Source organism: Agelaius tricolor, unplaced genomic scaffold (assembly GCF_023055355.1).
Source record: "Agelaius tricolor isolate 1412-34295 unplaced genomic scaffold, bAgeTri1.0.p SCAF_6, whole genome shotgun sequence".
Lineage (NCBI taxonomy): Eukaryota > Metazoa > Chordata > Aves > Passeriformes > Icteridae > Agelaius > Agelaius tricolor.
This window is the reverse complement of record NW_027269266.1, coordinates 35921140-35948826: the sequence shown is the minus strand read 5'-3', so window position 1 is coordinate 35948826 and position 27687 is coordinate 35921140. Positions and strand designations below refer to the sequence as shown.

The 27687-nt window shown below is 35.5% G+C and overlaps 1 protein-coding gene across 4 annotated transcripts in view; it reads left to right on the top strand.

The window, feature by feature from the left end:
• The window catches only part of ZNF385D (zinc finger protein 385D), a 418148-nt gene that overhangs the window by 157884 nt on the left and 232577 nt on the right, over positions 1-27687 (top strand). The window contains exon 1 of one of the 4 annotated variants that reach the window (XM_071429340.1): positions 8356-8380. The exons of the other annotated variants lie outside the window; for them this stretch is intronic. Within the exon in view, the coding sequence (XP_071285441.1) occupies positions 8371-8380 (10 nt within the window). The 5' untranslated portion in view covers positions 8356-8370. Of the gene's footprint in view, positions 1-8355; positions 8381-27687 lie in introns of those variants that run through there. 4 annotated transcript variants of the gene reach the window in all.

The following is a 27687-nucleotide window of genomic DNA, read 5'->3' as shown; positions in this document are numbered from 1 at the left end:
TTGGTGCATTGGAGCAAGCCCTGTGCCCCCTGCCAAGGTACAGCTGCAGTCCAGAGGGGACCCAGGATTGTGCCGGGTCCCTCTGAATGGCAGAGCGTGCAGCAGGACACAGGAGTGGTGTGATAGAAGTGGCAAATGGCATGACCACTGCAGCAGCCAGTGCTTCAGCAATAGCATGGCCCCTGAGGAGTACAGGGGCAGGTTTGCTAAGTTGCTGCTACATGAGCACTGGAACAAAAGCAACATGGAGCTCTGAGAGGCAGAGTCAGAGCTGTACAGACAGTATGTAAGAGAAGCCCTCTAAAGCTGTATAGTGGCCATCTCCACAGTAACCCAGTCTGATTCGGGATGGGCTGTAGGGTAAGGTGCAGCTGGAGATGGAGCCCAGCATAGCACTGAGAGCAGCAGGGGAGGCTGCCTGGTACAGACTTGACAGATTTTGACACTGGAGTACACAGGTGAGCCGCTGGAGATACAATGGGAAATAGCATAGCAAGTGAAGAACAGATTGTTTCATCTACATGGAAAACAGAGCAGGGCAAGAGAGGCTTGCAGTGGCCATCTAATAGAACAAAGAACTGTAAAAGGAAGAAGAGAATTATTAAAACAGCAGTGGGAGCTGGGGACAGAGTAGCTCTATCATACAGTATGGTGTATGTGTTTGCTGATGAAACATGTACATTTTGTTTGTGAATTTCAGCTATTAATTTTTGATTAGGCATAAGTGTAAAAGTTTATATTCCATAAGCATAAGTACATTCAACAGGTACTGGATCAATGTTGTTCAAGTTCTATAGCTATTGATAAAATTATGTAACTGTTGATTTGTTACTAGCCTAATATATAGCCTTTAACTTATTCTTGTGAGTTACCTTATAAAGTTGTACAGCTATTGATATTGTCAATATTCTAGAAGTGCAAGTATAAGAGTTTCTGATAATATGTAATGTAAGTTTGGGTAATGAATCAAGGTCAGCACACACAGACACATTCCCAAGTTAAATGGAAATTACACAAAAGATGATTGTGCTGGGTTTACTATGTTTTGCAAAGGACCCTGCAAAAGACAGTAAACACAACATTAGTTTATGAAAAGCCTTAGGTTGATGTTCTAGACTGTGAAAAGCAAACTAAATCAGAAGTTAGAAATGTATGTTTTTGCTATGATATGTTGCCTGAACATTTGTGTACTGTTCGTTCTAAGTGAGATACGTGAATGTGTTATAATATCAATTTACTCAAACATATCTTTCCAGAGAAGTTGCAACTTTGTAATTAAAAGAAAAGGGGGAATTGTGGAGGGATAGAATGTAAGAAAATAAAGATAGTGCAGAAGGTAATCTCACCCCGAGGAGTTGCAGCTGTACTAATCACCAAAGATTAGGAACAAGCCTGCCCTTAATAGACCCCAGTTGTGTCCAATGAGAAGACAAGTGCTACAAAAGAGTGGGTTAGCTGGTTGTAAAGAGAGTTGCAGTTTGTTGGCTGTGCTGTGAGGAGATGCCCCTGAGAAATCACCAAGAAGGTATGGGAGATTTACAATAGGTTGACAACACACCATGAAAGGAAGCAGACATATTTTTTGCTGCTAGGATGGATGTATCTGGGTATTGTGATAATAAACACCAAACTTCTTGCACGTTTGTCCATGTTTGTGGCTCTGAGGTGTAATAGATTGTGCTTGTTCTTAGTTCTGAGAGCAAAATATCTCATAAAACCAGTAACACGCTTTTCATTATTTTTATCTTAAAAATAGTGTGATTTATAGCACTCTTCCACTTTGGATGTTCTTCCCATGAAATGGCATTGCTACCATGCATTTGGAAACATTTGCTACAGTACTCCAGGTAGTCATGGTGTTTCCTGTATACAGTGTTCAAAATGTTCATGGCTTGATATAAAAATGCTCATGTTCACATATTTCCAAGTGTTAATGTAGTTTGGCACTGTATATACCAGGAATCAGCTGTAAAATCCCCAGGAAAGCTGGAATTATTAATCCATATTTTTTATATGCTTGTTCCCTTGTAGGCATCAACACTGACATTAATAATCAGGGTTCCCTATCTATCTCTTGAATCTTTTTGTCAAACCATCTCTCTAATAGTTCTAATGTAAATTTAGGATAATGTCAAATTAAATATGCTGTATAAATATGTGATGTTATGCATGCTTCAGTAAAATATTTGCACCAAAGAATTTGAGATTTTTGTCAAATTTATGCAACTTCCCAATACCAAAATAATCTTACTTTTAACTTCTTGTCAGTATCCATGGTCATGATAAAAACTGGCAACAGCTGACAGAATGGCAGTAGAGATACTCTCTCTACTAGATAGAAATAACAAGTAAATTGGTACCACATAGTCTCATATGTTCTGCTGAAAATTCAGTAAGTTAACATAGTTGGACAGTTGCTTTGGCCCAGCTAGGTAGCTGATTTTTAGGGTAAAGAAAATGAAGGGAAAATTATAACAATCTTTCTGTTTAAATCTTTGGCAAACTACATACATGTTGGACCTGACAGAGACCTCAGAAGTTTCAAAAATATGTTTCTCTATAGACTATTTTAATTTTTCTTTTGTTTTTGTTATTAAGCATTAGGAGAGGTGATGTTCTGTTCTTTCATGTGCCCTAGTGCTTATTGTGCAGGCACCATGATGGTTATCTAGTGGTTATTCTTTGTAACTGAGAGCCTGAACCTAGAGTTCTTCTAATAGAGTCTTCTAATATTTGAGCATGGAAGTCCTCTTTTTATGTTTTATTTTAGTTTTTTTCCCCAGTTATTTTTCTATTTTTTCATATTCTAAAGCATCTGGAATTTTGAGGAATAGGAAAGTTTGTACAGAACCATGGATAAGAACTTTAAAATTCTGGACCATAGGTCCAATCAGAGCTTTAGGAATATGTTTGTGAAATTTGCATAGTGAAAGAAAATTACATATTCACAGTGCAGTTACTGGAAAATATCCAAGAGTGATTGTGTAGATCCTTGCTCTTTGATTGGCTAATGATAGGTTTTAGGCAATCACAGTAAAGGGAATAGCGCATTATGCAGTTATTTAAAAATTAACTTGTGCAAATCAGACATGTATAGTCAATCAGAATGCAAGGAAGTAGATACAGTTTGAGGAAAGAAATAGTCAAATTATTTCAGCAAACTAACAACCCTTGTGATTGGAAGTGATTGATGTGTCTTTTCTGAAACTTGAAAAATAAATCATCTTCCAAGAATGAGAGAGTATCAAGAATATCAGTGTAAATGTTAGGCCAAAATATGCATAAGAGATTTTGGGATTTAGCAAAAGCTATGCCATCTTTACCAGCTCCATCTACATGGCCAGTTTACCAGAAGAACAAGTTTTAGTTTTGCTGTTCATTTAGAGTATAATAAGTAATATGAAAGGCCTGGAAACTACATTTTGTGGTGAGATATTCTCATGGTGAAGAAACCACTTTCCTTTGTCTCTCTGTTTCTTAGCCCTTGAATTTATTTTTCCTAAAATTGTAACTCGGACAAAAAAGTCCAAATAGCAACTTGAGCTGAGCAATATACACATATTTTAAAGATTAATTTTATATAGCTTATTTTGTTCACTGGTCTTTTGTGTGGGTGTGAGTAAGATCAAAGAAATGGTGTGTCCTGACAGCTGCTCTATAATAGTTTCAAGTTGCTAAAACTGTGAGGACTTGATTCATTATCTAGTTTATTGCTAGAAAGCAGACTGGTTTTCTCAAAAGTCCTATAGACGAAAAAGCATTGTAAGTAAAAAGCATTGTAAGTAAAAAAGCATTAGTAAGTGCATTCCAAGAAATGTATAGCAAATATGTAATCCTACTTACATAGAAATTGACTCAATACTGGTTTTATTCATATTGTATTTTCCCCATGAAAGGTGGTTTAAAAGTGCAATAGGATGTAATTTATTTCCTTTAAATCTTCATTAGAGAACTAACATTGATTTTGAGTCAGACCTTCCTCTCTTACTATTAAAACTCTTTCTCAATTTTGAAAAATACATACTGAATATAAAATGCTGACTGTTCAATGCAGACAAAAGCATTTATTTAATTCATCCCCTATGAGATCCATCTTGAAAAAACAGTCTTCCAGCTCTAACTGATGGAAAATTATTTGCCTTTTTAAAACAGGAGAGACTTGCTTTTTAAGTCCCATTAACTTCCTATTTATTGGTGCTGGCTGTGAAGGGATATTCTTGTTGCTTTGGATAAATATGCTCAAAAAGAATAGCACCTTTGCTGATTTAATACTCCCCACCTATTTTAATCGGTTGAACATCTAGCTGTCTATGGCTTTCCGTTTGATGATTGTATTTAACTTTTGGGTTTTGGGATATAGTTCGTACTAGAAAATTCAACCCATCTCTGAATATATAAGTGATGGTTTAATAATGGAGTTCTGTTGGTATGTAGACTAGAGACCTTGAATCTCACTGTGTGAGATTAAATACATTATTCCAAGCACAGTTTGCACTTTTAAAATGTATCTGCTGGACTGAATATCCTTTCGGAGTTTTGTGCGGGACAAGGCTTCTTCAATTATTAGATTCCTGAAATCTGATTCTGGTTTTAAATTTAATGCTAAAGGATAGTTGTGTTCCTCCTTAGTGGTACAGAGAGTCTATCCACTGACTATATAACTGATCTGAAAGTTCTAAGATCTAAAAAGTAAATCTAAGCATGTGGTATTGCCTGCTACAAGAATAATGAATTCCCCATATATAAATTTAAATCAAGTAAGTTCTGTGTGTTTATACTAAAAGAACATTCATAGATGAGCAAACAAAAATTGCACACAATGGCAAATTATCCACAAGCCATTATCTTCACTGTACTACAAACACCTTGCTAAATATGGTGGTTTAACCCCAGGGGGCAACCAAGCACTACACAGATGCTTCATGACTCCTCTGCAGAGGGATGGGGGAGATGATCAGAAGAATATCAGTAGGAGAACTCATGGCTTGAGATAGAGATGGTTTTATTGGTAAAGCAAAAGCTGTACACATAAGCAAAGCAAAGTAGAACAAGGAATTCCTTCACCACTTCCCATGGGCAGGCTGATGTTCAGCCATCTCCAGGAGAGCAGAGCTCCATCACATGTAGTGGCTACTTAAAAGACAAAAGTAATTACTCTGAACATCCCTCCCATCCTCCTTCTTCCCCAGCTTATATATACTGAGCATCAAGCTGTAAGTATGGAATGTCCCTTGGGTCAGTTGGGGGCAGCTGTCCCAGCTGTGTTCCCTCCCAGTTTCTTGTGCACCTCCAGCCCAGTCACTGGTAGGGTGGTATGAGGAGTAGAAAAGGCCTTGATGCCAGCCTTGCAAGCCCTGCTCGCAATAATGAACATAATAATAATGGAAAGCACTTAAGCTATTTTCTATTTTTTGTTCCTGTCCTTTCTTTTTTCTTGCCCCCAGAGTCCTTATGATTTCTTTCCCTAGCAGCAGAACAGTTGGAGTTTAGTGTAATGTTCATAGAAGGATCTAAATCTTCCTACTGCAAGGATCTGGGGAAAGTAATTCAGCCACTAAGCACATGGAGCTTTAGGTTTACAAGAATGAGTCATTACTGGAGTGTCACTGTGCTACTTTTGGGGAGCTAGCAGCCAGAATGAATTAGCTACAGGATGATTGCACAAAAAAGATGTATGAATTAGTTTATTGTTTCATCAGGCTATCTTCAGGACTGGGTTAAGAGACAAATTATTGATATTTGTTTTTTTAAGTCCTAGTAAAAACATCCCCTTATTTTTCTTTCAAGCCCCGTTCCATCAGGTAGAATAATGTTAGAAGAACTCCCCACCCCTGCTTGGATGTACCACATTATTATTTACACTAAGGAAGACTAATGTCTAAAACGTTCTTCATTTCCAAACTCAAACTGCATCCAAATTAAGACAAGTTCAGTGGCATGAATTGATGACAGAATTTGTATTTTTACAAATATATTCTTTATATTCTTTATCTGCATTTTAGGTTGATTTTTTTTCACTTAAAAACATTTGTGGTACAATACGTTTTATGTTTAAGTGTATTTAACATAGCCGAATAGGATGATTGACTTATATTTTATATAATTCTGTATTCCCTTCAATGTTTTTATTACCAGATGTCACCAGGGAATATGTGTTCTGTAGATTGCCCATCACAAGGAGTTGTGTAGAAAGTATCAAAAAGGGAATTGTGCTATTCTAGCACCGAGGAGATACGGTCACAAGTGACCTGCTTTGAACAGCTTAAGTGACTGGTATAGCTTAGAGTAAATTGCTATTTTAACAGTGCAAAGGTGCTGGAATCTGCTCCCTAGCACGTTCTGCTCTAGTGCAGCATAGTTCAACTTCCTTTGCAATAAGCTCTGCCACTCATGCTCTGAAGACATATGAAGACATTAAATAATGACTGAAACTTAATTACTATTTGACTGGCACTCAGTTGGCTGCGATTTATGATGGAAGGTTTTCCTATGTGTAGTCCATCAGTTGTCATCATAAAATATTCTTGCACTAATTGACATTTTTACTAATATTTGGGTTAGTATTAATGCTGTTTCATGCCATAGTATTTGTGTGGGCCCGACTGGTAATCCTCTTTTTCATGTTGGCTAGCAACTAGATAATTTTGTTGATCTTGTGTACTGGAGAAGCGCATTCCTCTCTGTTTCTGTGTTTTCTCTTATGTGGCATAGTTGACTAAAAATCAAAGGTTCAGGAATGACATCAAAACTTTGCAAGATGAGACCTATTGTAAACAACCCTACAGAGAGACAAATGTAATAATACCCTAAAGATATTTTTCTAAATTAGAAAAATATCCATGCATGACCCATTTTCTGCTCGTCCTCTTTCTCTAAATATTCATAAAACCATGGTAAGATGTGGTTTTGTGGTAAGGTGGCAGGTAAAGGCACAGTCTTGTTCTATAGACATGTCAAAGAATGAACAGGACATGGTGAATAGTGCCATGATTATTTTCACAGACAAATATAATTAGTATCAACAGAAAGTATTACACGAATAGCTGAGAGTCATGCACAGCAGGAGATGGGCACAGGAAGTGTCTAACCTAACACTGAGAAGCATTTTCAGTGTCTTTTATGATAAGTTGGAAGGAAAATATGGACTATTCTTGTCAATATCATCTTTGGTTCAAATTGCATCGTGTTAGACTACAATCAAAATATATGTACCTTTGAGGAGAAAAAATGAAAATCCATGACTAGAGTAAAACTCATTATTAACAAGTTAAGACCTGTTAATAATTCATAGCTTGTATTGTATTCATTTTCATAGTTATTCATACTTTAGTTTTGAGTAAACAAAGCCTTTATTTCAATAAGTCCAGTTCTGTTATAAAAGTAGTTCTGAAGCACTGCCAATAAGTGTTTAAACTTTTATAAAAAGTTGTCATTGTGTAGTTCTAAAGAACATAAGATGCTCAATATTTCTATGCAATAAATTGCCAAAGACAAATGCTAATTCTGTATATCAGGTGTTTTCATACGCTATCAACAGTGAATACAAGATTATGGAAAAAATAATGAAAGAAATATGGATTTACCATCATTCTTTTTTATTATTTCCTTAAGTAGTCATTAAAATCCAGTGTTATTGTCAAGTTCTCCCCCTACTGTCTGTGATGGTTAGAAGAAAATCCTCTATATTTTGTAATTTAAAACTCCTTTATAAGTAAGGTTACCTACAGGAAAGGCAGGGAGAGTAGTTTTATTCAAATGTGCCATATTAGATGTCAATTGCAGATCATAATAAAGCTTGAGAAAAAGATCCCACCATTTACCACGTGGTTTCTAGATGCTAAATATGCGTTTTAATGTAACAGGGAAGAGAAGAGAGCTCTCCTGTTCTTCAGTGACACCAAACCCAGGGGCTCCAGTCTGCTGCAGCCAAACACCTCGAACACAACTCGAAAAGCTTGGGATTAACTGTATATAGATGCACTGGTTTGATGTAACAGCAGCTTGCTTGAATTAATGTCCTGTGACAAGCCCTCCCTTGCAAACCTTTAGAAGCAAACTGCTTCTTTGTCTACATTTTAAGCTTGGCTACAGCCTCTGGTAGATTCTGCATTGTTTCTCACATACTGTTTTTTGGACAAAGTCGAATCATCATCTGTGAAGGACTAACTACCCAAAGGGTTTAAACCCAATTGCCAGTGGTTTATTCAGCTTTGACACTTCTCAGTGTGATCCTTACTGCCTTTTGTAAAACAAGCAGACAAGGGAAAGGCTCCAGAGACTTTCTTCTGTTCATTCTGTAATAGTTTTCTTGCCACGGGAGGCTTAAGAAGATTTGTACTGCCTGCTTTCTTTTCATTAGCAGTGAGTGCAATGCTGTTGGGTAAGTTAATGTGTGAGACTATAAAAGGAAAAGCACAGGAATTTGGAAAAAGGGTGGGTTTTCTTCATTAATACATTTTTAATGTCATTTTTCTTGATTTATTCTGTATGGGGTGCAGGGAAAAAATAAAGTAACGTGTGACATTTGAGATATTTGCAGTTGTTCTCAGCCAGGCAGAGAATTAGAATCTAGCTGTTTCTTGAATGCAATACTATGCTTCGCTGATTTTTGGCAGCAGCATGTTAAAATTCTTGTTATTAGACTGACAAAGAAACCTGATTGAATTTTCAACACAATCATACTTCCTGTCAGGAAATGTAATAATATTTAATGATAGCCTTGTAAATCTGTATGGAATAAAATGCATCAATCTGGACCACTATATTGCACTAACCTTCGATGTTTAAATTGCCATTAAATGATGTACTGTGTCTTTCATTTTGAACATTTATTTTAAAGAAAATTGAGCATGTTTGTTGAGAAAACCCCAAGTTTAGCAAATTGATTTATACTTTCTTTCGTATACTCTAGCTATTTGCATCAGATTTGACTCTCAGCATTTTGATAGCTTTTTGTGTTGTGACAGTTAATGTGTAAATATTGTTATGGATATATACATAGAATAACATTTTTTAAAAATAAGACTATACCATCCTTACTGTTATGATTTTTCAGAAAACTCTGGGCTCATAATATTTGTTATAAGTACTGCAGAATAAATAGTAAATCTAAATTAGCCTTAGAGATAGCCTTTTTGCAGTTTCACTTTGTATTTGGTGGATTGATGGATGGTAACTCATGCAGGACACATATGTTTTGATATATAAGATTAACAGGATGATAAATGATAACAGTCATTAAAGGGTTACTCTATGCTACATCTCTGGACTTTCTAATCATTGCTGCTTATCATCAGCAAATGTATTCTATTTTAAATTTTTTGTTGTCTTATCTATTATGCACTTTTCTGGTATTTTCCTCTGTCCCCAAACACATACTTAAACTTCTCTTCTGGGATATAAGGAATACAAAAATTACTTAGGAAAAATGCTAGTAACTCAGGTGGAAGAGTTCTGTGGGAATTCTTTTTTTCTTTTTCTTTTTTTTTTAAAGGGTATGCACAACAACAGTTCTCTGCCTGGTAGACCAGTAGTTCAAGGTTTCTAAAGCAGTTCTTAGTGAAATGTACACAGACCATGTGTGAGTTTCTTAAATGCCAAGTTTTATTGCTTTCCCCACCCCCACCCCCCCCCCAACAGTTACTAGTATACTCTTTGACATTCTAAAATATTCAAGCAGAGATAACTGTTGATAGATGTAACTCAGCACTATTTCATATTTATAGAATCACATTAACTCCAGCCACACTTGTCAACAACTCTGTTCTTTTGATTCTCAAGAACCATAGCTTGAAGCATTATCAGTATGTGATATAATTAATCAAGAAAATGTTTATCCTCTGTTTTATTTTTATTTGTGTACCCATTACTACATATTACCAGACACGGTTGTTCAGCCCTCAGATAACTACAGTCACTGCTTGATGGTTTAATTGTGTTCTATTTCTGTAGCTTTTATAAGACAGAGGAGACTAGTGTAGATCATAGCCTAAAAATGGCCCTTACTCAATGGAAGTTGTATAGTTTTGTCCAGAAAATGTCTTTTCCCATAGCTGATAGTGCTGGTATTTTGTTTTTTGCTTACAATAGCTTGGTCATTTCAAAAGGAGAGCTTCTTGCCAAATCTGGAAGTCTAATTGTGGTGGTAGCGAAGTAGTCACAGTCGGTCAAATTCCACCAGATAGCTCCAAGACCTTGTTCCCTGGCATAACAATCAGAACATCTCTGAATAGCATATGTGAGCAAACATATATACAACCAACACATGAACGCATTTAAAAAAGTTTAATGTGATTAATCTGTTGCCCTCTTTATGAAACAGGCATTAAGGCTCTCAGAAGCACTGACTTTCTTATTCCACTTCCTTGCCTTGTGTGCATAGATCTGTCTTTGTTAGAAGTGTTATCCCACGGTAAGCATGAGATAAAATTCTCACATCACTGAAGTCAGTATTGACATTTAATGCTTGAATAGAGTCAATTTATCACAGTGTGAGCTTCATGTAATACACGACCTACAGTGAGGAAATCAGAGGAACAAGGGCAAAACTTCTACAGTGATCCAGGCTTGATGTTTTGAAGTCATACCCTGCAGTAGTGGGCAGTGACATAAATAGAGGTGCTTATACTCAAAAGGTATTCAGCATAATTCTGATTCACTTCACCGTACTCTACATTTCAAATATTTTGGAAAGTATTTCTCTTAGAAAATGCAATGAGGTACATGGAGAATGCCATTTGTAAACTAATAAATATGATAGGTGTTTTTCTTCTGCTGCAAGTAATAATGTGGGCCTTTCTTTTTTTTTCCTTTTAAAGGTCCTTGCTGCATAAATTTTTTTAGAAGGCATTTTATATTAATAGAAAAACCATCTTTGGCGTGGCCTTTCAGCAGAGTATAACTTGTAATTATTTTTTTTTGTAGAGACCATTTTAACTGTCTCCAAGGACTCTGATCAGCATTCTTCACTCAAACACCCATTGAGTTCAATAGGATTTTTCATGATTAAAAGAACATGTAAGGAATGTTGAATAGAGCTAGCTTATTTAAATGCAAGCAAATCCTTTATATTTTCAGAAGGGAATTAACAACCTAGATATTACACACAGAAGACGACTAAGCTTTTATGTGGTGTCTGGGTGCCAAAAAGATGGCATCTACAATTTTAGAGCTATTTGTTATTTTGTCAGTGTGGCTCCAGGCTACATATCACTGGATAAAACCTTTATTTTACATAACAAATAATGATATATTGCTGCTTCACTGTCTCTCTTCACATGATTAAAAGAGATTAAATTTGCTTAACATTAATTGCTTAACATCACTTTACATTAATTTCTGATTCTACACATGCTGTTGAATCCTACTCTTGATTTTTGAAATATGTATATAAGATTTTTCTTCTCCCTAAAACACAGTCCTCAGTTGCACAATGAACTAAGAGCTACTCATCAAATGGTACCACATCTTTTAAGGGAAAGAATAATCAGCAAATTGACAAGTAGCTTGGGAAAGACTTCCTAATATTCAACTATAATTTTCAACTACAACATGAACAAGGCCAATACTCAGATTTCAAACTTGCTTCTATTTCGAACTCCCTATCCATCTGTTGGATACTCTTGCAAGAGCTGCCTTTCATGATTTGCACAACTCAATTAGGGAGCTGTTTTGTAAGGAAGAGAAGGTGATAAATTGCTTTGTTAATGAGGAGTCTGTGTGGGTTTCTGCAAAGGTAGGTAGTGTGCTGAAAAGGAATGCTAGTTAAGATTACACTATATTTCTATTGTTCAAAACCATAAAATTTTCCAGGTTAAGAAAGACTGAAAACTAAAGTTTTGATGATTGTGATATGGTTCATTGCCTTTGAAGGTAGTGGAAATACCAAATAAATGAAAGGAACTTGCTGTATAAAGAAAAATTTCATCATGAAATAAAATTTCCAGACCACGTGAGAGTGGAAACATCTATAATTAAAGGCATTACATCTGTGGTACTTGTTGAGTTGTATAGTATTTTATTGCAGAGAAGGAGCTCCTTCATATATATTCATTTACTTTGGGGCATTCTGCCCCTTTGAGATTAGAAGAGAATACTGCAAAAAGTGAAATTACTCCAGCATATTATTGGGATGCTAAATTGATGTTTGAAATTAAGAAAGTTCTTCATACAACTTCTTTTTTTATGTAATTTCATCTTTCCCCAATAATGGCATAATCAGCTCCTGATCCACACTGAGGTTTCTGTTTCAGAGCTCCTCCTGTAACATAGCAGTAGTGTAAGATAGAGAATGTTACTGCTTTTGTGAGCAGGCCTCTGCTTTCCAGGATTTGTTTTTAACTCCATCTGGAGACTACTCTTTCTACATATATTCTGCTTATCTTTTTCTGTTTCTCTATTTCTTGATGCTTCCTCCAGTGTTTTTTCTCCAGCCAGTTGTTCCTGTCTTCTTTTCATTCCTCTGGTGCTGCATATTAGAGCAGCTGCTGTTGCACATTCTCCTCATGCACTGCCATGTGCTGTGGGAAGCATAAATAACTCGGAGACATAGTTTATAGTCTTAACATTTGCAATCAGGCTCCTCTCTTATTTACTTTACCCCATGACAGAAACAGCGCAAATACAAATGGGAATGCAAAGGAGAGTAATATGTGTTTGAAACCAAAGGGAATGGTGATCAGCACCAAAATCAAAACTAAAATGTGTCTCTCATGAACTTGAGTCCTTTACATGAGATGAAAATAACAACAGTTGTGTGTGTGTGTATATTATATATATCTATATCATGTAAAGAACATAGGTGTCTCATAGGTCTTAGATACATACAATTACTTTTTAAGAGTAACTGTTCTCAGTTACTGAGAATAAAGTTCTGTAGAGAGCTTCACTTTGTAGAAAATCATTACAGTTAGATCTGACAGGTCTTGATAGTTGGTTTCGCAGGGCCTGTTGAGAACTTTAATTCAAAGCACTATTATGTTGAGCCGCATTACAGCTCTAGTTGCAATCCCATATCAACAGACAGTTCTCTCACAGGCTTACTTGAAACATTTTAGCAAGGTGTTTATCTGTGATAAGTCATTATTGCTTCTGATATAGGAGGTCCTTGGTGACCAGCCAGAGAATCTTTATCTCAGACATTTGTCCTATTCAAGAGTCTTTCACAACAGCTCTGTTGAATTCAGCAGATTTATATTGTTTAGGCTTGATAAGCAGTTCATTGATCAGTTTTCTTTCTGTGAAGAGAGAATGCAGGAGACAAGTATAATCCATGGTACTTTTACTTGTGCTGACTGAGAGTAATGCAATATGATATGCCCATTTTCTTGTGGAGTTTCCATGGGCTGGACCTGAATGGGTACATTTTATGGTCCATTTGGCATGCTCTATATATCTGTTCGTACCAGAACTGATACCCTTTTTATCAAAGTCCATCTTTTATGTTACTGTATAGAGTTTTATTTTATGGTTTTTCCAAAGCATAGAATGGGAATGATATCCATTAACACAAAAGACAATTCAGTGTCCCTGTCATTAGACTGACTTGGTTCAGCACCTCTTGCATGATACAGCTGTATAAATCTTTAACCTGTATAGAAGTACCCTTTAAATCAATAACAGTAATTGAAAAAAGGATTAATGTGCTGGAATCACTTGAGAATGCTTCTGTTCATGGGGTTGGCAAGTGTCTTTGAACAGTCAGGAAGTTAATAAGCATCTGTGTTAATTCATGTATTTAATAAACATTTACCTGGTTTCAATACTCTCTCTTCGCTGACTTTTCAACACACAAAAAATTAACTGTTTCCCCTCTTTATAAGATAGCACAAATTTGTTGTATTATGTTATTGTGAGTTGACCTTTTAAAAGCTAGGTAATTCATCAGAAGAAGTCTATAAGATGTGGGAGGTATAAAAATTACTAGCATTCCTATGGCTCAACTCAGTTATTACTGGGCTTTAGTAAATGGTGGTGTATATGTTCTTACTCAAACTGTGCACTAAAATATAACATCTTGAAAAACATTCTAAAATTTGGAAAAGGGTTTTTTATCTACCTTACTAAACACCTCTCTTCCTATACAGCAAAATAGGTCTGTAGTAGTTAGATTTAGGATTCCAGCTCAGTGTCAAGGAACTGAATCCTCTTACAATTTACTTCTTGGCTTTAAATGTGACCTGTGCTAGGAAAGAATTACTTGGTTCTATCAATTTCATTGCCCAAGGTCCTTTGTGCTACAGAGGATAAGGCTGATAGATTGAAGGGAAAGCTGTTACCTACTCACAGTTCTGAGATAAAGTTCAAAAATATCTTGCAGCTGTAACAAAGGACAATTTCTTTGCATGTTCTGAAATTTCTTCCAAGTATTACTTTGAAGTATAAATTAGTTTCCTGAAAACAATTACATGAGATCTTTCTTGTCTGGCAGAAGAAAAGGATGACCTTTATATGTACATATATACATGAACAAGTGGTAGGCTTACTGGGGGTGGGAATGAGTGGCAGCTGGGGAATGTGCTCTGAAGAAAACTAAGACTGCAGCTAGCCAGCCATCAGGACAAGTTTCTGGCACTGTTACAACTCTTGAATTAACCTAGTTTTATTTGCTGTTAGGTATATTAATTAGCATTCATTTTTAATTTAATCAAGACATTTTATTCTTGATATAATCAGAGATACTTTCACTAGATAGACATCTTGTTTTTATAGTCTCCTAGCAACAGAAACTTTTCTTAAGCTGACATTTACAATCTCAAGAGTTCTGTGTCCAAATTACTTTGAATAGCCTTAATTTTCAACAGAGTTTCTAAAATTTAATCAATCTCATCTTTTGTCAGTTTTATTTTCTAACAAAGGCATTTGATTAAGTTATTTTCTAAGCCTTGATTACAGTACCATCCCAAATGTATTTCAGATCATGGCACAAAAAATATATCTCAGCCATTCTGCCTACATCTTGAATTGGATACATTACTAGGATATATTGTTTCTCAAGCATCCTCAGAATCTTGAAGAGAACTACAGTTATTCTTTTAACTCACACAGAGCCTCTGCTGTAACTGCTAATCAAAGCCATTGATCATTGTTAACAGAATTTGTACCAGATGGTCTCACTGCCTGACATTTGCAAGTGGCAGTGGAAGGAAAGCAGAAATATCTGTTTGCCAACTTTTGAATACTTTCTGTGGTCATAAGGGTGCTCTGTTAAGCCTGTAAATAGAGAAATTAAGGGGCCAAATTTGTGACCCATACAGAAAAGACACAAAATATTTGTTTATGCAAACCCAATGCATATCAGTGGAGAATGGTGACAGTAACATCACAAGCAGTGCATCAAGGGGTCCTCTGAATACTCTGCAGATGTTGCCAGGTTTTGTGCTTTGTGACTGGGACCACAAAGCTGCCTGAGATTACAAACTGACCTGAAACTGTTGTCATTGTCATTCATGTGTATGTGGCAAGTACAGGTACAGTATGTACAACAGAGTTGTCCTGCACCCTGAGGTCCTGGTGGTGTGTGCTGCGGTCATGTCCAAAACTGATTGTCATGCAGGAGCAAGCTTACAGCATCGGTTTTTCAAGGGTATCTGATTTTTGGATATTCTGAAGAAATGTGTATTTTCAAACTATTCTAGGATCAGTATTTCAGGGAGAGCTTGAGCATAGGAAAATTTAGATGCATGCTAACCCTAGGACAGGACATCCTCATAATGGTCCCTGATTTCACCTCAATTGATTGTGACCAATAAAACCATTGAATGGCTGAACAAATATGTTAATTGCTTGTTTCTGTCTGCCTAATGGTCTTTATGCAGTCACAAACCTTCTATTATTTCTACAAGATTTCTGTTGTGCTTGTCTTGGCACTGTTTGTGTATTACCAAGGAGTATGTGCTTCCAAATTGCAGATCTATTAGTTCCTATCTATCAATTTATACTCATATATATAAACCAGTATTTAACATAGTACTGGATATGGAGGGGTTATACTGCAAATAGATAGAAAGGTTTTCATGCATTTTGATTACTATGTTGTAGACAGAAGTGAACTCTTTTCCCCCCATTCCTTATAAGATTTCTCACTGCCCATAAAACAAACAAACAAAAAAAAAATTGCTAGCTCTTCCAAATTTTATCAGGAAGCAGTTTCTGGCAGTAAATTATGTGTTTTCTTCTCATGGACTTGTACAAATTATGCAGGTATTTTTAGGAAAGCAGATGTAACGTGTAAAGTAATATGGTAGTATTGTTTTTTCTTTCTAGAAAACCTACCTGCTCGATTTCTGTATTTTCCTTATTTTTTAATTCAAGTGCCACATCTATTGCTCCCTGGGATTCTGACACCACTTTGTGGACTGCCTGGTCCTGGTTATAATACATGCAGCTCGGTTTATTTTAAGACATGCTACAATCCCAGTAACAATCTGTTTCTTTGTTATGTGTATTGCATAAATACAAATATCACCATTTTATTTATGAAGATGCTTTATATTCTGTATGTAATAGGATTCTGGTAATGATCTGTGGCTCTCTAGAATCAAAATGTCTTCAAGTAAATTAGGAGCTAGCTACCTATGAAGAGGTGAACTTGGGAGAGAGCTGGTTCTGGGAGACTCAACAATCACTAGCTTGGGGAGGCTCCTCACAAGCCTGGCATGGGCCTCTATGGAAACATGGAAAGAAATTAAGTAATTCTATAAGAAGCCAGGTGGATTTCCAACTGGAGTTGTAGATTATTTTAGGCTTGTTTTTGTGAAATAGTTTTTTTTTAACACATTGTGATTTAGTGATCATGGAAGATTTCTATTTTGGCATCTCTGGACTTGGCCACTCATTTTAAAGTCTGATATCTTCTGCTGGTGTCTGTTTGGGATAGATTTAGAATCACACAGGGATGAAATGCATTTTCTGACATGTGGGAAAAATCTGTGTGCTTAAGTCCTGCATTTTATTACCTTCTTGGAGGAAAAGGAGTAGAAATGTTTTGTTGCACACTCTATTCCTCCATGTGTAAGTGCAAGATGTAACAGAATTAGTGAAGCTCACAATCGTGTAGAGATCAGAAGCTCCAAGTTCTTGGCTTGGACTCTTTTGTAGTTCTGAAATTCTGCGATGCTGAAATTAGAAAGCCCTATTTAATAAATGTGTTTAATAAGGAAATGGCTGCCATAGATTAAAATAGATGAAATATTAGAGCAGATTGATCCATGAACCAACCCCCTCAGGCCTGCTCCTTACTCCCAGCTCTTCATTCCTTGTGATTTCCTGCAGCACCTCATGTCTTGGCAGCCTCTTTCTCTCTGACCAAATGAATACTTCACAGCCTTAGGTTCCATCCCCATACTTAAATAGGTCCTCACAGGATAAACTGAATCCCTGATAACTGTTTCAAATGTAGATACTAGGATTACAAATCATACCTATAATACTTAGGAGAGAACCCCAGGCTTCTGAGGTCAGATTCCTTGCCTATCCTGTCTGTGGTACCTTCATATTTTTAAAACATGTGACCACTATGGCAGTGTTCTAGAGACATTCCCAGCTATCATCAGACCTCGTCTTGTTGTTTGCCTCTTCAAAAAGTTCTTGGCTTAAGCAGGAAGCATGTAAGCTAACATAAAACTTTGCTCCATAATTGTCCAGATGCTTCTAACATTTAGAATTTATTAAATCATCATCTCTGGGATTGATAGGTTTCTTTTTTTGTGTTAGTTACAGAGAATCTTGCAATACTAAACTGACCATTTTTCATATGGAAAAATTATCTTTTTAATACAAAGCTTTAGGATCTGTGCCTGTAGAAGTATAAAAAAGACACCAGTGGTGCTCATATAAATTCAATAAAAAATAATACCATAATATGTAGGCATTAAGAGTTATATTTAAACACATATTGCTACATTTTGTTGTAGAAAATAAATTAGATATTGGTTTCTGATCCTGATGAGTGTTTTCTTTGTTCTTTCTTTTTGAAAGTACACTGTATATATCAGGAGTTTTCTTAAGTCTGGGAATTCACAAAGGACTCTCACATTATCATCTGTGTCAGGAATAATAATGCAGTTCTTGCAATGATTAGTAATTAACTTATTGAAAGATAACCTTTTTCATGGAAATGAACCACTGACAAATTCACCTGACAAAATCAACCCTCTATTCCTGAAATACCTGGTTATCTCTTTATGCTTGACTTCTGTTTTTGCCATGATACTTTATTTCCTTTTGAAGCCTTATAAAACAAGAAAAAAATCCCCACCCTAATTTGTCAGTTTTGAGAAGCATGTTTTCCTTATGAATACTGCATTAAAATATGTTTTTCTGTCTCTTTTTGAACCTGTATAGTGATACTAGAGCTTAGCAGGTTAGGTGATATTTTGGGCACAAGTATCTATGTTCCTGTTGCTCAGTTCCAAGCAGAACACTGTGCTCTCTGTACCTGACCTGTTATTTACATCAGGAACTGGCTGTGAGATGGATGTTGTGGGATTCAGTCAAATATCCATGATTGGCAAGTGACTTCCTTTTTTAAGTATTTGCTGTAATTGCTCTTTACAAGTGATATAGATTACAGATAACAATGAACTCTAAGATCATTATTTAATTATTGTTGATTTTTGTACTGATGATGGACTATACAAAGAAGGATTTAAGGCATGGAAGTTTAATACTATCAATAATAGCTACAATCTTAATTTCAGTTAATTTAAAACAGACTTGATGGTTGTGAATAACATTTGTGATTCTGCTTTTTATATCAAAGTGGATTGTAATTAATTTTGCATGATAAATTTAGTTTTAAGAACTCTAGCTTGAACCAGTCCTCCTAAACAGTGAATGCTAGAGTTTTAAGAGCTCTAGGTTAAAGTCTCAAATCAGGATTCCTCCATCCAGTACTTAAAATACTGCAAAAGTACAGCACCTTGCTATTTCTCAAGCTTGTCCAAGTCCCTCTGGATGTTATTCCATCCTCCAGATGTCCCAATGACACCACTTATGTTGGTGTAATCCGGAAATTTGTTGAGGCTGCACCTGACCCCTTTATCTATGTCATTATTGAAGATATTAAATATCACTGTTCCCAATAAGGACCCGTGAGGGACACCTCTTGTTGCTGGTGTCCATTGGGACTCTGAGCCATTGACCACTACCCTCAGGAGTGTGCAACCAACTCCTTGTCCATCCAACAGTTCACTCATTGAATCCCTCTCTTTTCAATTTACAGAGAAGGATGTTGTGGCAGACCATGTCAAAGACTTACTTAAACTATTCGGAGATTTTTTACTTGGGCTGAGAGAACAGTTGATGAGTTCAGTAAAGCAGAATATGGTATTGGCTTACACTCCTAACAGTGTTCTTGAAAGGCTTGTTTTTATCCCTTAAGAAGTCAATGCCCACCCAAACATCAGAGTGTGAAAATTTATGATTTATCCAGGTGTGGCACACTCAGAGAGGTTGTAAAGTATTCTATGAAATATACTTTCTTCATCAGGGAATTTTTGAATGCATTCTAAAAACTATATAACTATGCAAAGCTCTGATGTATTGTATTCATTGAGAACATAACATTAGCAGGTGTTGTTGATGGAAAATACCATCCCAAATATTCTTCTTTTCACAATACTATGATTGGTTATCAATGTGCCAAAATGACAGTAAGGTTGCCCCAAATACAAAAGAAGTCATTATCTTCTGAATAAAATATTTAATATTTAGGAACCCCTTTAAGTACTTGCAATGAAAACTTCCAGACCTGGAACAGTGCTGATTTTTTTTGTTGTTGTTGTTGGTTTTTTTCCTGTTTTTTTTTTTTTTTTTTTTTTTTGTTTAAATATCAATGACAGATTCTTGTTTCACTTTTTGACTTATTTGATTATGTGTCCCTTTTTTATTATAATTGCACCTTTCAGCTGTTAGAGGTTATCCTATTGCTCAATTCAAGGAAAAAAGATAACAAAATATAAAACTTAACCATACCAAGGAGTAGTCATAATTAAAATTATGGAAGTTTAGGAAAATCCTCCCAAGAAACAGTGAGATTTGTTGGGGGTTTTTTTATTCTTTTTTCCTTTAACATCTGTAATCTCTTGTCTTGACTTGAAAAGCACTGCTCCAGCTTTGTGTAAAGAGAGTGACGCTGTTAGGTCTTCAGTTTCACTGGAACACGAAATGAAGTGTGGAAATTTCCATGTGTCTTTCTGTAAATGCATGTCAAATCAATCACTTTGTCACTTCCTCTGGTATAAAAATACTCTTGTAATTCATAATTAAGATCCTATTGGTAGATCTGTGATAGTCCTGTGTTCTTGGATCTCTAAATTTCCCATATTAAAAAAAAAAATTAATTCACATGAAATTTCCAGTCAAATATAGAAAAGTATGAATGATTGTGGAAACAAAAACAACAAAAAGATTTTAATTTAGGGGAAATTTTGATTGAAAAAATAGATTCTCAAAATGAAATTTCTTTATTAAGTTTATAAAATAGGATTTTATTGGTCTCTTATCAGTCCTAGTACTTACCTCTTCATCAGGAAAAAGCCATTTTATGTACAAGAAAATTGTCTTTTCATAGGAAAAAAATGTCTTGTGTTTCCATATTTCTATATTTATTTCATATTTAAAATACAAGGTTAACACCTCTGTAGTTGTTAATGACAGGTTTATAATTGCCAATGAAATAAAAGCATTCTGTTTACTCCTGTGATAACATGAAAAACCTAAATAGCATTTCAAATTTGACATATGATTTGCCCTGAATTCTATATTCTGCTGATTAAGCAGCAGACCTACAATTATCTGACAGAAGCTGCCTTCTTGACATTTTCCAGCTTATTTTTTACTCTCAAGTAGAGCTGTGTATTTTGCATAAGATATAGATAATCATGTAAGCTAGTTGCATCACTGGAGTATTTTTATTTCACATTCAAATATATTGAGGGGTACATACATGGGCTTAAAATAGATTTTTCAAATCTCATCTAATGTCTATCTTCATCTGATTTAAATTGGTTTTGGATCTCCTTCCCTCACCTTCCCTATCAAGGCAAAATCTATTTAAATTTAAATTTTCAAAAATATGGGAGCCATTTAGAATACATCTGCAGAAATTTAAGTATTGACATATAGGGTATGATTGTTAATCCCTACTTTCTTTCCTTCCCTTTAACATAAGTATTGCATCCTCACTCCCATGTTATGTTCAGGGTTAGGCAGAAATATTTGGAAAAGCTCTGCTAGGGAAAAGCAATGAGACTTTTCCAAACAGTTAATTATTTGTACAAGTGTTGAAAGGTTTGTTGCCCTTGTTGGTTAGAGTTTCTGGTACAGTTTCCCTGAAAACACCAAGAATACTCTAAATTACTTTTGGTATTTTGTAAGGGTTAGTGTTAGCTGCTAGTGAATAAACCTTTTCCTAAATTCTGGCTCTTAGAATCTGCTCTCAGTTTATCTTAGATCTTAGGATCTTAGAAACTGCTCTCAGTTTTCTTAAAGGACCAAAATACAGATTTACTGAACTGTCAGGTACCATAAATGGATGCTGTATATCATTCTTAATTTGACTCAGGCCAAAGCATTTGATGTATAACATAGTGCCATAGGTTCTGCATGCACAGAAATTGCACAGACAAGTATTTGTCTCTCTTCTTCAGCTGCCAGCCCAGATACATCACCATATATCATTATCACTTCTAGCAATGACTTTGAAACATCCTGAGCACTAGTATACCCACTGTGCACTTATATGGTAGCTACCTCCCTGTGGAGAGTATCAAAGGTATAGCTACCTCATTTAAGGCTCAAAATAAATAAATTCTTTCTTACATCATGAGGAAGCAAAGTTTTTGTTGGTGCTTAACAAGTACTCTCTTTGCAAGAACGCAAAGGTGTGCTCATAGTGCACTGAGGGGAAAAGGTATCCTTTGCCTGTAATACCCTTTAGAAAAGGTTGTGCTGAATTAGCAGCAGAGGAGACATGTACCCAGGGCATTTAAATTCTCAGATTATGACTATTTCATACCTTGTAACCTGTGGAAAAGCATTTTCCAAACTGCACATGTCTTAATTTTCTGAAAGACTGGCAGACTTTGGTACTTTGCCAGATTTTGAAAGATATTTGGGTCCTCGAAGATCCACCTTTGGGCTACAAAGGATGCCCAGCTACTTTGGAAAGTACAAAAGGAGGTTCTCTTCTATTTATACTGAACTTATCTCATTTTTTTAATTACACAAAACATTTATCTGTATTTTGGAGCGCCTATTAAAATTAATTTTTAAAATTTTTGCTTTGAATATCCTCCTATGAAACCATTGTGTGACCTGCTAAAGTGTTTGAAAATCTGCTGCCTGTTACAGTTGCTGGACTGTCAGGAAAATTGTATTCTATTTGCTGGAGACTCTTATGCCTACTCTAGCACACTCCAGTTAAATGTTCTCTGCACTCACACTCCTTGTGCACATGGAGGTTTGAATGAATTTCATGATTTTTGGAATGATCAATGCTAATTGTTGATACTACAGGAAAGAGGAATTTGTTGAGCAGGTAAAGCTGTCACTGGAGATATGAACTATTCAGAGTCCATTGCTTAACTGTTCCCAGTTACTACCAGGTGCAGAGTTGTGGGTTTTGGTTTAGAGATAATTTTGTTGCTTGTCCAACAGATACCCAAATTAAAGCATTGAACTGATTTCCTATGAATAACTGAGCAACAGCTAAATAGCAGAGAATGTGCAGTGGTAACAGTTTGTCTGACAGACTGTTGTAATGGTAACTTTAACAAAATTGTATATAAAAAAATTAATAATAAAAAAGGTATGTATGTTATTTTTAGCTCTTCAAATATTTATGAATAGCTGTAATCTTAATTTCTATTTTTCCATAGATAAAATAAAATGGGTTTTAATCTGTAAACATTTTAGACACCAGAAGTTTTATAATTTCTAGTAAAAATGTACTCATTTTTCCATAATGCTCCTTTTTTATCCTTATAAAGGATTCTAATGACTACAAGATGAGCTGAAGAAAGAATGAAAAGAGAACCTCATTAGAGTAAATGTAGTTCCTTAGGTCTTTTCTTCATCTTTGTGTTAGTTCAGTCACAAAGAATAAAGATTAATACCAGTAAATTAGCTCTGCAATTATAGTTGGAAGTAAAAGCATAAACATGGTAAAGAAGAAAAATTTGACTTTTAAGATAGCATAGAAATTACATATATTTTACATGCCTACATGTGAGTAAAGTAACTCTTAGAATATAATTTACTAAAATTCCAATTTCTCAAGGATTTTTTTCAAACCCAGAACTGACCCTCTGAAAATTCAGAAGGATGAAATGTTTTCCTTGCTATGATGGCAGGTTTTCATAGCTGCATTAAATAATAGAAAGTAATTATGTAAGCTCAGAAAAAAAGAAAAAGCCAATTCTTTCAATTGTTCTTCCTAAAGTTATTTTCCTGATATTCTAATGCTCAGACTGACAATCTGATATAAAACTTGTTCTTCATCTCTTCATGTTCCTGGCGGACAGTATGCCACATCTTTCCAAACAAAAGAGAGAAAAAAACCCCAACTTTAGAGAACTAAAGGAAATGAAAAGCACCAGAATGTATCTTATGCCTAATAAGCTGAAGATTCAGATATTTAATTTTTTTGACAATTGAAAATTCATGAAATTTCCTTAGAGAATGAGAAAAGCTTGAAAAATTTAACAGAAAAACACTTTTTGGATGGAGACTTGAAATAGAATTACTAAAAATTAAGAGGAAAGAAATTTCTGAAGCAATTCTTAAAGATAGCATTTATTTCTTAGTTTCTCTTCCCATAAATCTATTTCAGATTCAAGGAAGGTGGGAAAGGAAAATTATTATAAGTTTTGAAAAAGGAAGCTGAACAGCTCCATCTTTGCATTAAAACAATTTGAAATCCAAGCTCTGCAAAGACAATGATCAGTTAAGATCAGGTGTCAACCTGATCCTAAGTGATCTTTGCCTTTGCAGAGCATTGGGAACTCACAAAATGAAAGCAGTTAATCTGCTCTTGTGTGGAGATCTCTGCTCTTAGTTGGCTATTGTTTTACAAATTAGCCGATATGAATCGGCTAAGGTTTTTGTAGAAGACACTGTCCTTGGAAAAGGGATATGTTTTCTGTATTATTTAGTAGATATAAAGGCCAGAGATTAAAGCCCTGTTGAAGGACATCCATGTGTCCCTTTTTGAAAATAAAATTCTATGTTTTGCGTGGATATTGCTGGCTTTCTCCTAATTGAAGTACTTCAGCAGTATAAAAGGGGAAGTAGAACTAAGATAAGATATTTTAGTGGTTGAAATATTAGTCATAATGGCCTTCTTTGAAAATAATTTTGATGGTTTTACTTGTTTTCAATAAGTACAGCAGAGCAAACTCGTAAATAACCATCTATTACCAACAATATCCGGCTGATGTCAGAATGCTAAGTAATTCTGCAAAGCAGCTGTAATGCATGGACATAAATCAAGTATAGGATGGGAAGATTTATTTACTTTTCTGTGAGTATTCTAGCTTATGGGGGGTATGCCTGACCTTAATGTTATTTTGGAAGAGCTACCTCGTACCTCACTTAGTACGAGGATGGAAAGTGTACTCATTTTAATCTGTGAGAATTTCAGGACAGATGGATGAACAGAGATCATCACTTGCTTGCATTCTTTGAATGCCATCTGGTTAGCAAACACTAGCAGGACAGAAGTAGCATATGTTGTTTGGCTGGCCCTGTGTCTTGCCAGGAAACACAGCATGGTCCAGGGATGGGTACATTCAGTGTTTCAGAAACAGTGAGCATCCTCACAGGTGTAAGGAATTCTCACTGATAGTGGAGGCAGATACAGGAATATTTAGCAGCAATATTGAAATCCTAAGCAGATGTTGATTATTGATTATCCCATATAGATGGGACATGCAGAGCACCACTCCTGAATTCATCTTGCTAACACTGCGTGCATCTAGGCTATTGTTCAACTAACTGAAGGTCAATTATTTTCCTGACCTGTATTTGAAAATGGGAAGAAGACTGTCTAAATTGGGAGAAGAAAAAACATGGATTAGAATGTGTAAGGAAAGCTTTATTCTGGGTTACTGCAGCTCTTCACATCAGAGAGTCTGGTTTCCATACAAACTAGAGCTGAAAATAAAAACAAAGATGCGTCCCTGTGGGAAAGAGCCAGATACATTTGGTGTTCCCACTGTCTGTTTCATTGCTGCTGTTTCCTCATCCTCTTAAACCTTTCTCCAAGGGTCAAATCAGCATAGACATGTTGCAGCCCAGCAGCACAGACATGGCTCTGTGCCCTTGCCCAAAGGCACAAAGGGGAGTGAAATCGCCCTCTCTCTATCACTCACTGCTAAATTCATGCCCAAAGGTGAACAAGTCTGAGCAAGGGTGTAGAACAAGTATACACATCCTAAGAACATCACTAACCAGTGAGAGAGTGACATCAACCTTTACCAGGCACACTGGATTACAAAGGAAAATGTGTGAGGTCAGCTCAAGCCAGCTATTTCATAAGAGTGAGATTTGATTAAGGCCAGGCTATGACCCAGCTAGATGGGGCCAGAGATGGTCTGGACAGTTTTGCCATTAATTTAAGTGGGAGCACAGTCCTCTGCCAGCCTATCATCTTTATCATTTTTAGTTTGAGATTTCATTATTAAAGCAAGCTCTTTGCTGAAGATCAGAGGCAGAATTTTTATCGATTATTATAGAACTAGTACTTTATCTTGGCTTCTTGTATAAATATAAGCTTGTTTATTAGCTGTCAAGCAGCCATGCACTCAAGTATATAAATAGCATTAGGAAAAAATGCATTTAACTTTTAAAAACCTAAATTCACTTCCTATATAAAAACAAATTTGCTTTGAGGATTGTTTGACTTCAGCAGATTAATCTGTTTCATTTTTGTCAGGCTTTCACTTTACTACTTTTTTAACAAGATAAAATATCCATTGAAAGTACAATCATAATGAAATGGCGCAATATAAATAGATGACTTTCATCACAATGTGCTGTTTTTAGAAATGTTCATAATTTAAACAATTATGTTTCTTGACTTCTTGCCAATTAAGTTTAGTCAGCTAGGGGCTGTGAATTTTAATGAGAAAGCTGAATGGTCTTTTGCAGATAAAATCTCTTGGCAGGACCACAATCACAAGAAAAGGTATAATCTTTACTTTTCCCATTATTTCTCCAAGTATCATAAAAAAGATAAGAGAAAAAAATTAGGTGGCAGGAGAAACAAAACAACTGTGCAGAAAGGGCTTTACTTGGGTTGAATATAATTAAAAAAATCTTTGCTTACTACTCCTTGAAATCAGCATCATAGGTGTGAAAGATGAAAGAGATATTAAACATACCCATGAAAAAATTAAAATGAGAAGCAAACCTTAGCCAATAACTGTTACACTGTGATTATTCAGACAGTTCTAATGAACCTCTTCAGAAAAATTTTGAATCCAAAATCATAAAGAAAAAAATAAATAGGAGTGACAAAAGATACTTCAGATGGTAAACTGCAGTCCATGCATCTAACTTCCAATGGACACACCAGAATCCCCTGGGGATTAGAATTAGATTAGCTAAATGCCTAACAGCTGTCTCACAGGCATGAGACTAGATAAAGCAACCAAGCTGTAAATCTGTGCAAACTGCATGAAAGGCTACATAATGCAAATTGATTAGTTTAGGACTTGCATTAATGTGGTTGTGAATAAAAATAACCCACCAACAAATCCTCTCCTAATTTTAACAGCTACTGAAGAGAAAAACTTAACAGACAGATCATTATGAGGTATAAGTCTACAATGAATTTACATTGTGATCAAAGAAAAAACCAGAATTACTAATCCCCATGAAGAAAGAGTTCTAATCTCTTTGCAGAAAAGCAAATATTTGAGGTTTTAGCTTGGATTAATAGGTGGCTTTCATGGAATACCAATGCCCTTTGCATTTTTGTAAAATGAGAACTATGAACACCTATTGATTTGCATTCAAGGATGAAATACGTGATGTGGTACATGTCTCAGTAGACAGATCATACATTATTGAAATGTAAACTACAGTAACTATTAGTTAGTAACTGTTTCGTTTTCTATAGTTTTAAATAGCTATAGATTATAGCATTTGAAAGTAAGAATGGTAGGAATATTGACTTAATTTCTTAAACCTAAAAATCTGTTTTGTAATATTTCTTGTCTACTCAAAATTGTACATATTTTATTCAATTTAATTTTGTCGTAGAAAAATAAATGCCATTTAACAAGTGCTATATTTGTAAGACATTTGAGAGCTGTAAAGTTTTATGTCTTAAGTAGTCAAGAGATAATAACCATTAGATGATTAAAATGCAGTGAGTTCAGTGACCTATATTCTCTCTTTGAATGCTCTCCCTTCATATCATCTTAGTCTGTATTTATGGACTGCTACATTAATATTAATATAGATTTTTCAGTTACATATGTCAAAAGAAAGAGAAATTTCATGAGATTATTGGGCTCTTGGTTTCAGTGAGACTAAAAGCAACCTTCTTGTATGAAGCACTGAGTTCTCAGAGCTTTGGGAGCTAAGTAGGATGCCTCTGTGATGCTTTTGAATGCAGATAGATGGAAAATTGTTCTGTGTATTTTTAGAGTCAAACAGAAGTCATAAAGCCATAGTTTG